Source organism: Myodes glareolus, chromosome 7 (assembly GCF_982192425.1).
Source record: "Myodes glareolus chromosome 7, mMyoGla1.1, whole genome shotgun sequence".
NCBI lineage: Eukaryota > Metazoa > Chordata > Mammalia > Rodentia > Cricetidae > Myodes > Myodes glareolus.
The window spans coordinates 63,890,051-63,905,259 of NC_142032.1; the positions used below are offsets into that span (position 1 = coordinate 63,890,051).

Below are 15,209 nucleotides of genomic sequence, written 5' to 3' on the forward strand. Positions count from 1 at the left end.
TTATTTTCTATGTAATTAGATTTTCATAGATGTGCTATTGATATGGGGATAATTATTTTTAAATAGCAAACATTTATGACAGATTTCAATTAAAAAACTTTTCTCTCTCTCTCAGCCTAGAGTCAATCATGATCAACACCTCATGTACTTAGGTGAAGGTAAATTCTGGAGATAACCATAACCCATTGGTTATTAGTGCTATCCAGAGAGTATTCCAATTTCAACTATAGTTGAATTAACGTGTCAGACTGAGAAACTACTTAAATTATTAGAGGAATTAACTTTTGTAAGTCTGCTTCTGTGGACCTTTGTCAAAATATGTATTCGGTTCTCTAGCAGAATAGAAAAGGAGAGGGGAGATACAGAATGGGGAGAAAATGTCATATATGGCATTTTCATATGGTTAAAGAGGTGTATTAGGGTATTTGAGTATATAGTTTGAAATGGAGACAGCTATGTTTACAACTCAACACTTACTACTAAGTTGAGGAGAATAGAGGGTGTAAGCCATATTATGGAAAACATGTGTGAGATAAAATGTAATCAAAGAAAATAAAGTGTTATAAGGCTGAACAAATAGTGAGACAAAGTAGAGGAGAGGTGAGTGTCCCTGTAGTCACTGAACCTTGGAACAACTTCACTGACTAACATGGAACGCTGTTTTCAGTCATAAAGAACAATATTCTTTTGTCCTGGGCCATGAGGGAGAGATGAAAGGAAAGAATATTTCCAGATGGGAAGCACTGAATAAAATTACCACATTCAGGTTTACATAGGGATAGAGTGTGTTCACATAGTAAGTTATGAAGGAACATAAAGAAAAGGCAGCTGGGTGTTGTCAGAAGTGTCTTCTATGTCAATCCATAGAGGCTGATAAGGTAAAGGACTTGGGAGAGTCATAGTGGATTTGGACTTGGGGAAAGAAGTACATTCTGTACTCCTTGGATGATGAAGGGGAAACTGCAAATGTTAGAAGTGGAAAAAAACCCAGAAATTTGCAAACAACTGAAGACATCAGGAGCATGAGTTATAATGTTGGAAAAGTTATAATTCCAGACTTTGAGGACCAGTTGGATGATATGAGTAAGAGGATGCAGAACACCACTCTAGGCTTGTAGAGCAGAGTCTTCTAAGGACATAGGCTTGAGGTTAAGACCATGAGTCAGGGAGATTAGAATAAGCATCTTGAAACATGTAGTAGCTGAGGGTGAGCTTCCACATACAGCCATTAATACCACACAGGATGAGGTGTGGAGAGCAGCAATGAATCCAGTTGCTGGATTGATGACTTTGACGTTGACTGTGGTTCGTGGAGACATGAAAGCCATAGAATTGCTTTGGATGTACAGGCTTGAGTCTTGAGTATTGGGGCAATAGATTTGAGGTGGGTTCAAATCAGGATAGTATCAAGAATAAAAGAAGTCATAGATCACAGTAACTGAAATTCAGAAAATACGTGGCTACTTGGTCATGGGGAATGACAATCACAAAGTTGACATGTGTAATAGAGCAGCCACTCAAAATATCAGAGAAGACAAAGTGAGTGAGAGGCCGGGAGATCAGGTGATAAAGTAAGGTATAAAACCATCTCAGTGTGTATCCACCCAAAGGATGTCATCATGTGTAGAATGCCTGCTGTGGAGGTGAGGGGAATAGCCGTAGTCAGGGGTACAGCCGTGTCTCCAAGCACCGTCAGAAAAGCACAGTGCTTGGTGCTGAAGGAAAAAGTAAAGCATAGAAAGGTCCTGAATGAAGGATGCTCTACTCAATCCACATGTTCAAGAAGACAAGGAAAGAAAAGATGTCCCTCTTGTTCCAAATTAGGAGGGCAAGAGTTTCTAGGTAGAAAATTAAAAAGCAAAAAAAAAGCAAGGGAAATATATGTGGTTTCCAAATGGTGTGGAACAAAAGACAAGAGACAAAAACTATCCATGACAGAAATACATTCACTCCTCCTTTTTCTGACAGCAGAGAATTTTGAGATGATCAAGTTTGAAAATCAGATGTTGAAGTGGTAAATTGTGGTGTTTTCTCAGAATCCAACAGACACAGAAGTGGAGTTAATATTCTCCATTATGATGTTGAGGCCCAACCAGACAATGGTGACAGAGTTTGTGCTGGAAGGGTTCTCGGAGAACCCTAATCTAAGACTTCTCCTGATAAGCTGCTTCCTGTCCCTCTACATAATGGCTCTCATAGGCAACATTGTCATCATTGCTTTGGTCACCTCCAGCACTGGGCTCCACAGTCCCATGTACTTTTTCCTCTGCAACCTGGCCACCATGGATATTGTCTGCACCTCCTCTGTGCTGCCCAAGGCTCTGCTTGGCCTAGTGTCTGAGGAAAACACCATCTCCTTCAAGGGGTGCATGGCCCAGCTCTTCTTCCTTGTGTGGTCCTTGTCTTCTGAGCTGCTGCTGCTCACAGTCATGGCCTATGACCGCTACGTGGCCATCTGCCATCCCCTGCACTACAGCACTAGGATGAGCCCACACCTGTGTGGGGTCCTGGCCACGGCTGTGTGGTCCATCTGCGCTCTGAATTCATCTATCAACACTGGTCTGATGACACGGCTGTCATTCTGTGGCCCCAACGTCATCACTCACTTCTTCTGTGAGATCCCCCCACTCCTCCTCCTCTCCTGCAGCCCCACATATGTGAATAGCATCATGACTGTTTTGGCAGATGCCTTTTACGGAGGCATCAACTTCTTCCTCACCTTGCTCTCCTATGGCTGCATCATCGCCAGCATCCTGCGCATGCGTTCTGCTGAGGGCAAGAGGAAGGCCTTTTCTACCTGCTCCTCCCACCTCATCGTGGTCTGTGTGTACTACTCGTCTGTGTTCTGTGCCTACATCAGTCCTGCCTCCAGCTACAGCCCAGAAAGAAGCAAAGTGACCTCGGTGCTGTACTCAGTGCTTAGCCCAACCCTGAACCCCCTCATCTATACCCTGAGGAACAAGGACGTCAAGCTGGCCCTGGGGAGACTCTTGCCCTCTTTCTCACATTAAATGGAAAGGGTATCCTGTTCTCCTGGCCTGGCCTGTTCTTACACATGCCTTCCTGAGAGCAGCCTCATGGAGCAGGGGGATACTTGTTGCTGTTTTAGAAAACTATTCTCTAATGCAAGAACTAGACAATTCTACTTACTGCAACCCCCCAAACAACAAAATTCTTAGAGACAATGCAAGCTTTATTCCCTGACAAGTAGAAACATTTTCAAAAGTAATTGAAGTTTATGTAAATGGAGATTCCACACTCCTGGTCTGGAAGATTTAAGTGGATGACAACAGTGATAGTCACAAAACAAAGCCCTTTCCTCCAGTGTCACCCTGCAAACATCACAGGGCTTTGTTCAGAACTGTGGCTAGGAATCTAAACTTCATAAGGAAACTTGAGGGACAGAATGGCCATCTTGTCTTGGGAAAACCAATGTTGACTGATACAGATTTCCATTTCATAGCCTCCTTCTGAACTGTGGTAGTCAAAGCTGTTGGCACTGGCGTGAAGGAGCAATTGGTGGAGCAGAGATGAAGTTTAAGTTTCAAAAATGGACTCACATTTGTTAGACTGCCTTTATGTCATATTGATGAGACAATTGAACTGATAGGAAAGATGAATTGTTTCCAACAGTTTTGGGAGAATTAGATGAATGTCTATGCACAAAGGGTGAAGTTGAGTGCTTCTTGCACACCATAAATAAAAATCAACAAAAATGGATCATAGACAAAAATTCAAAGGCTAAACTCTTATTTTCATTCAATATATGTTGATCACAGTCATTCCCTTCTTGTAACCCTTCCAAGAGCCTCCCTACCTCCCTACCCATCCAATATCATACTCTCTCCTACCCAGTCTGTCTGCCTCTCAAACAAACAAAAAATCAAAATCAAAATAAACAAATGCCAAAAAGACAAAAAAGCAAAACAAAAGGCCCAGACATAAAAAAAAGAAAGTTGACCACTTTCTCCTGGCTAAATCTCTTAAAAATCATCGAGAATCGAAAGGAGGAGGAGGACAGGAGAAGGGAGAGGAAGTGCTTCTGAGACCACTTCTAAGATATGGTGGAAAGGTGACTCGGTGAAGAAAGAGCAGCATCTACAGCAACAGCTGCCAATACAGTTCTGCGTCATTTTCAGACTAAGTACATTCTTCCTCATCTTGCTTCCTTGACCCTTCTTATACGTTCTACCATACTAGGACTTGTAATGTAAATCAAATATGTTATATTAATTAGCTTTCATCCTTGTGACCAAAATACTCTTTTCCAAAACATTTATTCTATCTCATGGCTTTAGATGCTTCAGTCCATGGGCATTTGGCTCTTTGCCTTGGCCTATTGTGAGGCAGGGCCTCATGGTAGTGGGATAATGTGGTTGAGAAGTTTCCTCACACTGTGACAGCCTGGGACACATATTAGAGAAACACCTGTGCTCAACTCACTTTCTCCTTTCCAGAAAGCCTGAGCTTTCTAGTCCCCAGTCCCTGGGATGGTGTTGCCCACATGAAAGAGTGGATGCCCTGCTTCATTGAATCCTTTCTGGAAACACTCCCACCTGCATGGACAGAAGTGTCCATAAGTGATCTCCTAAGTAATTCTGGACCCAGTTATGGTGAGAAAAAGATTAACATATGTGTCATTGACCTCAGCCCGTTTCACCTTTTGGTTCCTTTCACACTGTTTGCTTCACCATCAAGTCACGTTCTATACTACTCCTTCTGTTATTAGTCACATGACTGCTATTTAAGCTGTAGAACAACTGTTAATGACCCAAACACGAAGTATTCAAATGGCCACAAGCATATATACATGCATACATCTCATAAATACATTATTTGATATAGCTAGAAGTTTCTCTCCTGCCCTACAGTTCCCAAATAACCACTCAGAGGCTTAATATTAATTACAAATTATTTGAACTATTAGCTCAGGCTTATTATTAACTAGCTTTTACAACTTAACCCACTCTATTAGCCCATATTTTACCACGAGGCTTGTTATCTATTACCATGACATCATACTTCTCCAGTGGCTGCTGGCATCTCCCAAATCCTGCCTTCATTTTTTTTCTCTGTATCTTTGCTTAGATTTTTGGTCTGGCTCTTGGCCAAATCAGCTTCTTTATTAACCAATGATAATAAAACATATTCACAGCATACAGAAGGGCATTCCACATCAATTTGGGAAATCTTATCACGGTGAGATGTGCCAACATTACCTACATGGAACACAGTATAACAGTGATCTTCCAAGAAAAGTCAGTTCACACAAAATACACCAGATACTGGGTCCTAAGTCATAATTATGACTAAGGAAACCTATGAAGTATCACTGTGTCTAGGAAAGGGTTACTGTGCCAGTGACTGGCTCTGGTCTAACCTGAGTATGTATTGAAATTAGGGAAGGTTCGGCAGGCATCAGAGGCTGTTCAGCTCAATGTCCTAATCTTTTTTACTACTTCTATAATGGGTGTCCTTCCCTTAACCCGAGATACAAACCATACATGAATGTTATGAAATAATTATGGGAAAGATGTAAGCCAAACCAGGGCTATAGAGTCTACAGGAGGTGTGGACTGAGAGCAGAAATTTCTCATCACTGTAACATTGTAGTGGTTGTTGGCACAGAAGTTCAAGGAATTTAATTAGAACTCACTAAAGACTTACACTCCATTATTAATTAGCAGTGAGGTTCAGTTCAGAGAGTCACAGAAGTAGCTTAATGTTTAAGAACAGTGTACTTACACCTAAGTACATTTGAATATATTAGATATGTGGAAATACATAAGAGTTGTTTTACAAATTGAAATAATCAGCAAATTTAGTACAAAATAAAATATTTCCTATATATGGACTTGAATATGTTGTCTGAGGTGACATCTTAGCCTACATGCTCAATAATCAGAAGTTGTATATATGAACCTTCTTCCTGCTGCTTTCAGAATTCCTCTCTAATCTTAGAGTCTTTGAGGGATAAAATCAGATTTTTTTTAAGGGTTGTCTTGAATTCCTTTTTTCTCGGGTAAAATTAGGGGGTTGAGAGATGAATGGAATACAAAATGTTCATAGCCTTGTACAGGAGCCCAGCAGATCTCACAGTGGGCTAGATATAGGTATAGAACACTGTGGAGTAACACAGGTGACCAGCACTGGTGGGTAGAACAGGTGGAGAAGGTACGCTTCTTGCTCTCTGCAGAGAAAATAAGAGCAAATCAGAGCAAATGAGTAGGATGCTGGTGATGATGAAGCCATAGGAAAACTTGCTAAGAAAAGAAATAAAATCAGCACCTTTACCTGGGAACCCTTTGCGGGAGCCTGTCCACTCTACCTGCCTGCATTTCCTGAAGGCTCTGAAGATCCAGGAGGGAAACCCAGGCCTTGTTATTGGCATCATTCCTTTGTATCAGCCTCCAATACCCAGAGGCACTCTGTACCTGCAGGCCCACTGGCCACGCTGGCTTGAGAATTGGGTAATTGATCTTCCATTCCTTCTGCCTTCTATGACCAATTCCCCAGTCTCATCCCCAGTCCCATAGCAAACCACTTGCACAAGAGTCCTGCCTTCCCTCTCAGACTCAACTCCATGGCAACTGCACCAAATATCACAGCATATCAAGCTTTACTCCTCCCTATGGACCCTTTCAGCACTCTCCCTTTTTATAATTTCTTCTATTTTATTTTTTAAAAGAAAACAAACTATCTTTTTTCATTATACATGCCAATCCCAGTTCCCACTCCCTCCCCTCCTCCCATGCCCTTCACCTTTCCCCCAACCCCCATCCACTTCTCAGAGAGGGTAAGGCACAGCATGTTGCTTTGGGGGAGGTCCAAGGCCTTCCCTACTGTATCTATGTTGAGCAAGGTATCCATCCAAAGAGAATAGGTTCCCAAAATGCCAGAACAAGCAGTAGGGATAAATCCTAGTGCCACTACCAGTGGCCCTGAAGCCTTCCCCAGCCATACAATTATCACCCACATTCAGAGGAACTAGTTTGGACCTATTCTGGCTCCTTCCCAGTCCAGTTGGAGTTGGTGAGCTCCAATTAGCTCAGGTAAACTGTTTCAGTGGGTGTCCCCATCATGGTCTTGACCTCTTTACTTATATTCTCACTCCTCCTACTCTTCAACTGGAGTTTAGCAGCTCAGTCCAGTGCTCTGTTGTGGGTCTCTGCCTCTGTTTCCATCAGTTGCTAGATGAAGGTTCTGTGGTGACATTTCAAATAGTCATTCATCTGACTACAGGGCAAGGCCAGTTCAGGCACCCTCTCCACTATTGCTTAGGGTCTTAGCTGGGGTCATCCTTTTGGTTTCCTGGGACTTTCTCTAGTGCCAGATTTCTTGCTAGTCCCATAATGGCTCCTTCAATCAAAATATCTCTTTCTTTGCTCTCATCTCTGTCCTTCCTCCATTTTGACTATCCCACTCCCTCAAGTTCAACTTCAGCACTCTCTTTTAGTCCATCCTGACCCTTCCTTTCAGCCCCCAATACCTATAAACATGCTATACCCCGACTCCCAAAGGCCACACCTGATACCAACTCAAAAGCACTCCCTACCAGGCAATCTACAGTCACCATATACTCCCTAGACCCAGGACACCAGAAACAAGGAACAGAACACCCAACAAACACAAAGACAAGATAAGATATAAACATCTAGAATCACAATTATTTCAAACACAGGTGTCTGTCCCAAACACCAATGCAGTAATGCAGTCATTAACACCAAAGACAATTTATGTCTCCACCAGAACCCAGCAACCCTAACTGGACCCAGAGAAATGCAATATAGCTGAAGCAAAAGATGTGGGTGCCAAAACAGCTATTATAAATATGCTCGGCAATATTAAAGAAAGAGGATAGGGAATAAATTCCTTAATGAAACCTGTGAAAATACAAACAACCACTGGAATGAAGTGATGAAAATAGTTCAGTATATGTATGTATGTATGTATATGTGTGTGTGTGTGTATATATATATATATATATATAACTCAAACTGAGGTAAAACTGAAAATGAAAAATTTAGCAAGACACCCCCCCCAAAAAAAACAAAGGTAAACTCACCAACAGAAGTATAAGAAATGGAAGAAAGAATCTCAGGCATTGAAGACAAGATAAAAGAAATGGATACCTCAGTAAAAGAAAATATTGAGTATAGAAATAAAATCCAGATATACCATGTACAGGCAATCCGTGACACTGTGAAATGAGCAAATCTATGAAAAATAAGAATTAAGAAAGGAGGAGGAGGAGGAGAAGGAGAAGGAGGAGAAGAAAGAGGAGGAGAAGGAAGAGGAGGAGTAGGAGAAGGAGGAGGAAGAAACAACTCAGGTCAAAGGCAAAAAAAAATATTTTCAACAAAATCTTACACAAAACTACTCTTAACCTAAAGAAGAAGGTACTAATCAAGGTACAAGAAGAATATAGAATACCAAATAGACTGGGCAGGAAAAAATTATTAATTGCGCATAATAATCTAAAAGCCAGAAAGGTCTGGACTTTACAAACTTTGAAAGACCACAAATGCCATCACATACTACTGCACCCAGCAAAACTTTTAGTCACCATAAACGGCATTCCGTGACAAAAAAAAAAAAAATTTAAATAGTACCTATGTACCAATCCAGCTCTACAGAAGGCACTAGTAGGAAAACTTCAGTCCGCCAAGATTAACCACACCCCCCAAAAATGCAAAGAACAAATGATTCCAGACCAGCAAATCACAGGGGGCAACCTACACCATCCCAACAAAAACCAGGAAATAACAAACTGTGTTCATTGATAACTCTCAGCATCAATAGTTTCACACCCCCCAAAAAAGACATAAACTAACATATTAGATTAGAAAAGAGGATCCACCCATTTACTCTTTCAAATAAACACTTTATCATCAAGGATAGACATCAGGTCAGGATAAAAGGAAGAAAAAAGTTATTCCAAGCAAAGGGACTCAAGAAGCAAGCCAAACTGCAAACCAAAGCTAGTCAGAAGAGATAGGGAAGAACACTAAAAACCCATCAAATGAAAAACCCACCAACAGGTTATTAAAATCATAAACATTTATTCACAAAAATGCAAGGGCACCCAAGTTCATAAAGATAACACTACTACACCCAAAATCATGTATTGACCCTCACACACCTATAATGGGTGGCTCCAACACCCCATTCTCTCCAAAATACTGGTCATCCAAACAAAAAATAAACAGAGATATTCTGAGAATAAAGGATGCCATCAATCAAATTGACCCAGCATATATTTAGAGAACATTTCATCTGAACACAGCCAATTATACCTTCTTTTCTCAGCAGCTCATGGAATTTTATCTAAAACTGACCACATACTCAGACACAAGGCAAATCTCAACAGATGTAAGAAAACCGAAATATTCTCCTGTTTCTTATCTATCTACCATGGATTAAAGCGGGATATCAACGGCAGCAGAAACAACAGAAAATTTACAAACTCGTGAAAACTGGACAGCTAACTACTGAATGAAAAATAGATCAAGACAGAAATTTAAAACTTTCCACCTGAATGGAAAGGAAAGCATGGCATGCCCGAACCTGTGGAGCATAATGGAAGCAGTACTGAGATGAGCGTTCATAGCGTAAGTGTCTAGATTAAAAAAAAAAAAATCAAGAGTTCTAATGTTAGTAACTTAATAGAACACCTGAGAGTTCTAGAACAAAAAGAAATAACAATTAAATTAAAAGAAAGTAAATGGATTCTCTTACAACCTTCGTGGAAATCTGAAACACAACTTGTTACAATACAAAGATGACCCAGAGGTGAATGACCAGCCACCCAGCAGGACACCCCATTCTCTAGGCCTTTCATAGGGGAGTAAAACATCAAACCCCTCCGCAAACTACTTCGACTTCTCTAGCCAGCCATCAGAAAAGTTTCCTGCAGGTAAGCTACCCCAATACCCCTCCGTCCACAAGACCCTGAAAGCTACAAGCCCCACCCCACCCCCAAACTTGCCTATCCTCTAGGAACCTCAGTGGAACTCTGAAGCACAACCTGTTACGATACAGAGAGGACCAAGAGGTGAGTGACCAGCTACCCAGCAGGACACCCCACTCTCTAGGCCCTCTATAGTGGGGCAAAGCCCCAGGCCCCTCCCCCACCGGCCTCAGCTTCTCTAGCCCGCCAGCAGGTGAGTTTCCTGAAGGTAAGCTGCCCAATACCACATTCTATCCTTCGGACCCTGTAAGCTATAAGTGCCACCCCATCCACAAACTCAACTATATTCCCACAATCTCAATGGAACTCTGAAACACAGCCTGCTACCACACAGAGAGGACCAAAAGAGAGAACTAAGAGAGAAGACCAAGAGAGGAACTCTAAAACACAAGCTGTGACTTCACAAAGTTGACCAAGAGAGTGAACCAGAAGAGACCAAGAAAGCAGACTAAGAGAGACCTCAGTGACTCCCTGAGACATGGATATTGACAGTACAGGGCAGACCCAGAACAGTTCCCAAAGACTCAGACAGCCACTGCAAGGATTGGACCAAGACATAAAGACACTGCTGACATCAACTGAAGGAAGAGATGGGTAGGTGCCAATGCAGGAATTTATCCAACAACCTAAAAAGCATCATGGAAACACCAGAGCCCAGTGGTCACACAACAGGAAGACTTGATCATGCTAACACAGAAGAAGCAGAAGAAAACTATTTTAAATGTAACTTTATGAAGATGATGGACACCTTTAAAGAGAAGATGAAAAACTTCCTTAAAGAAATGGAGGGAAAGACAAACAAAAAAAATTGAAAGAAATTAATAAATCCCTCAAAGAAAACCAAGGGAAAAAAACAATCAAACAAGTGAAGCAAACAGGTCAAGACTTGAAGACTGAAACAGAGGCAAAATAAAATAAAATAAATCTGGAGCACCGGACTGAGCCCCCCGAGGTCCAAATGAGGAGCAGAAGGAGGAAGAACATGAAAAACGAAATCAGTACTGCGAGGGATGCTATCACCCACTGATACAAGGGAACGGATCTAATTTAGAGAGTTTACCAAGGCCAGTTGGACTGGGACTGAACGAGGACGTGATCTAACCAGATTCTCGGAATTTGGCCGGATTCTCTGACTGTGGCTGGCCCGAAGTCTTTCTGAAAAGCCATTGACTATGATACTGGGACCTGTTTCCTCTGCATATACTGGATTTTGGGGATCCCGTCTGTTTGGACACTCACCTTCCTGGACCTGGAGGGAGGGGGAAGGAACTGGAACTTCCCACAGGGCAGGAAACCCTGACTGCCCTAAGGGACGAAGAGGGAGGAGGAGAGGGAGTGGGGGGAGTGGGAGGGTGTTGGGAAGAGGGGCGGAAATGGAAACTTTTATAATTTAATAAAATTACTTTCTTAAAAAAAAAAAGTAAATGGCAAGAAATAACAAAACTCGGGGCTGAAATCAATAAACAAGAAACAAAAAACACAATTAATCAATAAAACAGAATTGGCTCTTAGAGAAAATCAATAACATTAATAAACCTTCAGACAAATTAAGTAAATTACACAAAAGAAATCCAAAATAATAAAGATTTAGACAAAAAGGGGGCACCACAATAGACACCATGGAAATGTGGAGAATCATAGAGACACACTTTAAAAATCTGTACTCCACTGAACTGGGAAATCTAAAATAAGTGGATAAATCTGGATATATATGACCTACTAAAGTTAAATCGAGATCAGATAAGCAATGTAAGCAGAACTATAACCCCTAGAGAAATAGAAGCATCAATTAAAAGTCTCACAATCAAGAAAGCCCAGAACCAGATAAATTGATCACAGAATTCTACCAGGCTTCCACAGAAAAACTAATGCCAATATTTTTCAAATTATTTAATAAAATTGAAACAGAATGGACATTGCATAATTCTTTTTTATGAGGCCACAGTCACCCTGATACTATATTATGTGATATGATAAACCACATAAAGGGCCAACAAAGAAAGGGAATTACAAGCCAATTTTCCTTATGAATGTAGATGAAAAGGCTTTTTTTTTAATAAAATACTTGGCAAACTGACTGGGAAATGAGTGGGATTGGGGTACATGATATGAAATCCCCAAAGAATCAATAGAAATATGTTTAAAAAGTACTTGCAAACAGAATCTAAGAACACATCAAAAAGATCATCCACCATGATTAAGTAGTCTTCATCCCAGAGAAGCAAGGATATTTCAATATATATAAATCAATAAATTTAATATACCATATAAACATATTTATAGACAAAAACCACATGATCATCTCATTAGAATCAGAAAAGTCTTTTAAAATTTTCAACATTGCCTGGGCCATAGTATCATCTGGGCCAGGGCTGCTGCTGAGGGCCATGTCTGGGTCCAAGGCCCTATGTCAGCCAGGGTGTTGACTGATGTCCAAGGCTCCTGTTACCACCAAGGGCTGTAGAGATGATCTGGTTCTGGTCACCCACCTGAGACCACCTCAGTGTTCAATACAATGGCTATAACACTACAGGGGACCATACTGATCTTGGTAGCCTTTGGTACCACCTGGGGCCATGAAAATGTCCAGGCCTGGGCCATTTCCTAGGGCCATGTCTAGGTCCTTGACCCAGCAGTGGCTAGAGTCTGGGGTAATGTCATTGTTCCTGTTACAACCAAGAGCTCTTCAGATTCCCAGGGTTTGACCAGTCACCTGAGGTCATGTTGTTGTCCAAGGGCCATGCAACCACCAGGGTTCTACTGATCCAGGTAACTTGTGCAGCCACCAGGGCCATGGTGGCCTCCAAGCCTGAGCTACTGTCGAGGGCCATGTCTAGGTCCATGGTCCTCATGCAGCTGGGGGGCTGTGATAATATTCATGACCAGTGTTAGCACAAGGGTCCCTGCCTCTTGCTGGATACATTCTGCAGGATGCAGAAGAAAAAAAGTGACTGACAAACTGCTAATATAGGTGAAACTGTCTTTAAAATTCCCTGCTTTCTTGAAAAGTCTGCTGGATACTATGAATCTGTAGGCTGAAGATGGATGCCCCAATGGTTAAAAAAAAGGAACTTTGGATGACTGTCCTGGCAGCAAGATATCTCTGTCAATTCTCAAGTTTTGGAAGTTGCTTACAATGTACTTCTTGTTTACTTAGGTAATATCATATCCTTTGGAGTCTTTGATGGAGTTGAAGAATTTATAGTTATAGTTTTCACTAGTTATGATAAAAGATAAAGTAGATATAAATATTGTAACTGTAATTCTTGCTTGATACCTGTTTTGTTATTTGTAATTTTACTATGTTAAAGTTAAAGCCTTCCTTTTTGTGTAAACAGCAAAGGGAAAATGGTGTGGGAAAACAGCAAAGGGAAAATGGTGTGGGAGGTCCTTCTGTCTATGTGTTGCTTTTATTGGTTAATGAATAAAGAACTTCTTTGAGCCTATGGCAGGGAAGAACGGAACTAGGAGGGGAAAGGTAGGCTGTATGCTGGGAGAAAGAAGGGCGGAGTCAGAGAGATGCCATGGAGCCACTGCCAGAGTCAGACATGCCAAAACTTTGCAGGTGAGCCACTGTCATGTGGTGATACACAGATTAATGGAGATGGGTTAAATTAATTAGCCAATAAGAAGCTAGAGCTAATGTGCCAAGTGGTGATTTAATTAATACAGTTTCTGTGTCATTATTTCAGGGCTAAGCTAGCTGGACAGCCGGGAACCAAAAAGCAGCTACCTCCTCCAACATTAGTCACTTCTCCTAATCAGCTTCTTCTTATGTACAGCTACACTGTACGTTGTCTCACTCACTGGAAATGCTATGAACATTGTTTTGGTCAACTCCAGCATGGGACTTCATAGCTGCATGCCATTTCTGTGTGATCTGTTCACCATGAACATTGCCTTCACCTTCTCTGTGCTGCCCAAGGTGCTAGAACCAGAAAGACCACATGAACTGGTTATCCAGTGTCAAACATTCAACCCTAAAAGCATGCATACAAGTAATGTTATACAGATTGAACAGGTTATATTTCTATACATGCTTTGTGATATATACATATTACCTAACAATTAGTAACAATTAGTTACTAACATTTGTAACAATTAGTGAAAAAAGGTCATGAGTTTGAAGGAGAGTGGAGGTGTCTGTGGTAAGGTTTGAGGGAAGGAAAGGGAAGAAAGAAATGTTGTTATTATAATCCTAAAGGGAAAATGGATTATGTAACTAAATTGTGAATTCTCAAATGAAGAAATACAAGTGGTTGAAACATGTAAATAGCCCAGATGTCCATCAATGGGTCAATAAATAGTGAGGCTATGGTACATATAGACAATGGGATATTGTTAAACTGAAAAGAAAAATAATATAATAAAATTTGCAGGTAAGTGGTTGAACTGGAATAGTAAATTTTAGTAAGGTGACAGAGACCCAGAAATATAAATACCACATTTTTTCTTTCTCTCATAAGTAAATGTCAGCTTTGACTGACTAAATGTATCTCCCTAAATTAGAATACTCAAAGAAGTCAATGAATCAGTTAGGGGGCATGGGAAGGATCGCAAGTAAAGAGGGATAAGAAAATTTGTAATAAGAAGGAGGAAGGGAAAGTAAAGGAAGGGTGGGGTCTTAGAGGACCGGGTAGAAGAGGGAGTATGGAGAGGGATTTCTAACAGTGAAGACATTTGAAAAAGAAATATAGAAACATACTACAGCAGAAATTTACCAAAATATGGGACACATACACACATAAAATGTGTTCAAATGGAGCTACTCTATAGCAGAGAGGTAATGCTTCTCCCAGATAGCATAGATTTTCAAAGAAAAAATAGCCCAGTTCCAGGTACGAAATAACCTCTTTTGAAGTTATTGATCAGTGAAGTCCCATAACTCCCTAAGATATTGTCATTGCTCTTGATTATTGCCCAGAACTATTACCAAAGATACAAAATGCGAGATTCATTGGGCATGAAGAAATCAAGATGGAACTGATCTAGAAACATTTTCCCTACTGGCTTGCTTTCATGGTGCTAGAAGCAAACAGAACTCTTACCTAGCTTAGAACCCTGTGAGCGACAATGCTGAATGTCCAGGCAAGAAGAATATCCACTGGGGAAATAAGGATACTAACGTTGTAGGAGTAAACAACCACTGTGTGATTGGATTTACGAACCATTTTACAGGATGGAACTCATACCTAATACTGCTAATTAGACCAAATCCCTGTCTTAGGGGAGATTCTAA

The 15,209-nt window shown here is 41.0% G+C and overlaps 1 protein-coding gene across 1 annotated transcript; it reads left to right on the forward strand.

Moving 5' to 3' along the window:
- The first annotated feature begins 1,925 nt into the window (after positions 1 to 1,925).
- Positions 1,926 to 3,674, forward strand: LOC125413723 (olfactory receptor 13A1-like). The gene has a single exon (XM_048455353.3). The coding sequence runs from the start codon at positions 2,076 to 2,078 to the stop codon at positions 3,009 to 3,011; it is 936 nt and encodes a 311-aa protein (XP_048311310.3). The 5' UTR covers positions 1,926 to 2,075; the 3' UTR covers positions 3,012 to 3,674.
- The last annotated feature ends 11,535 nt before the right edge of the window (positions 3,675 to 15,209 follow it).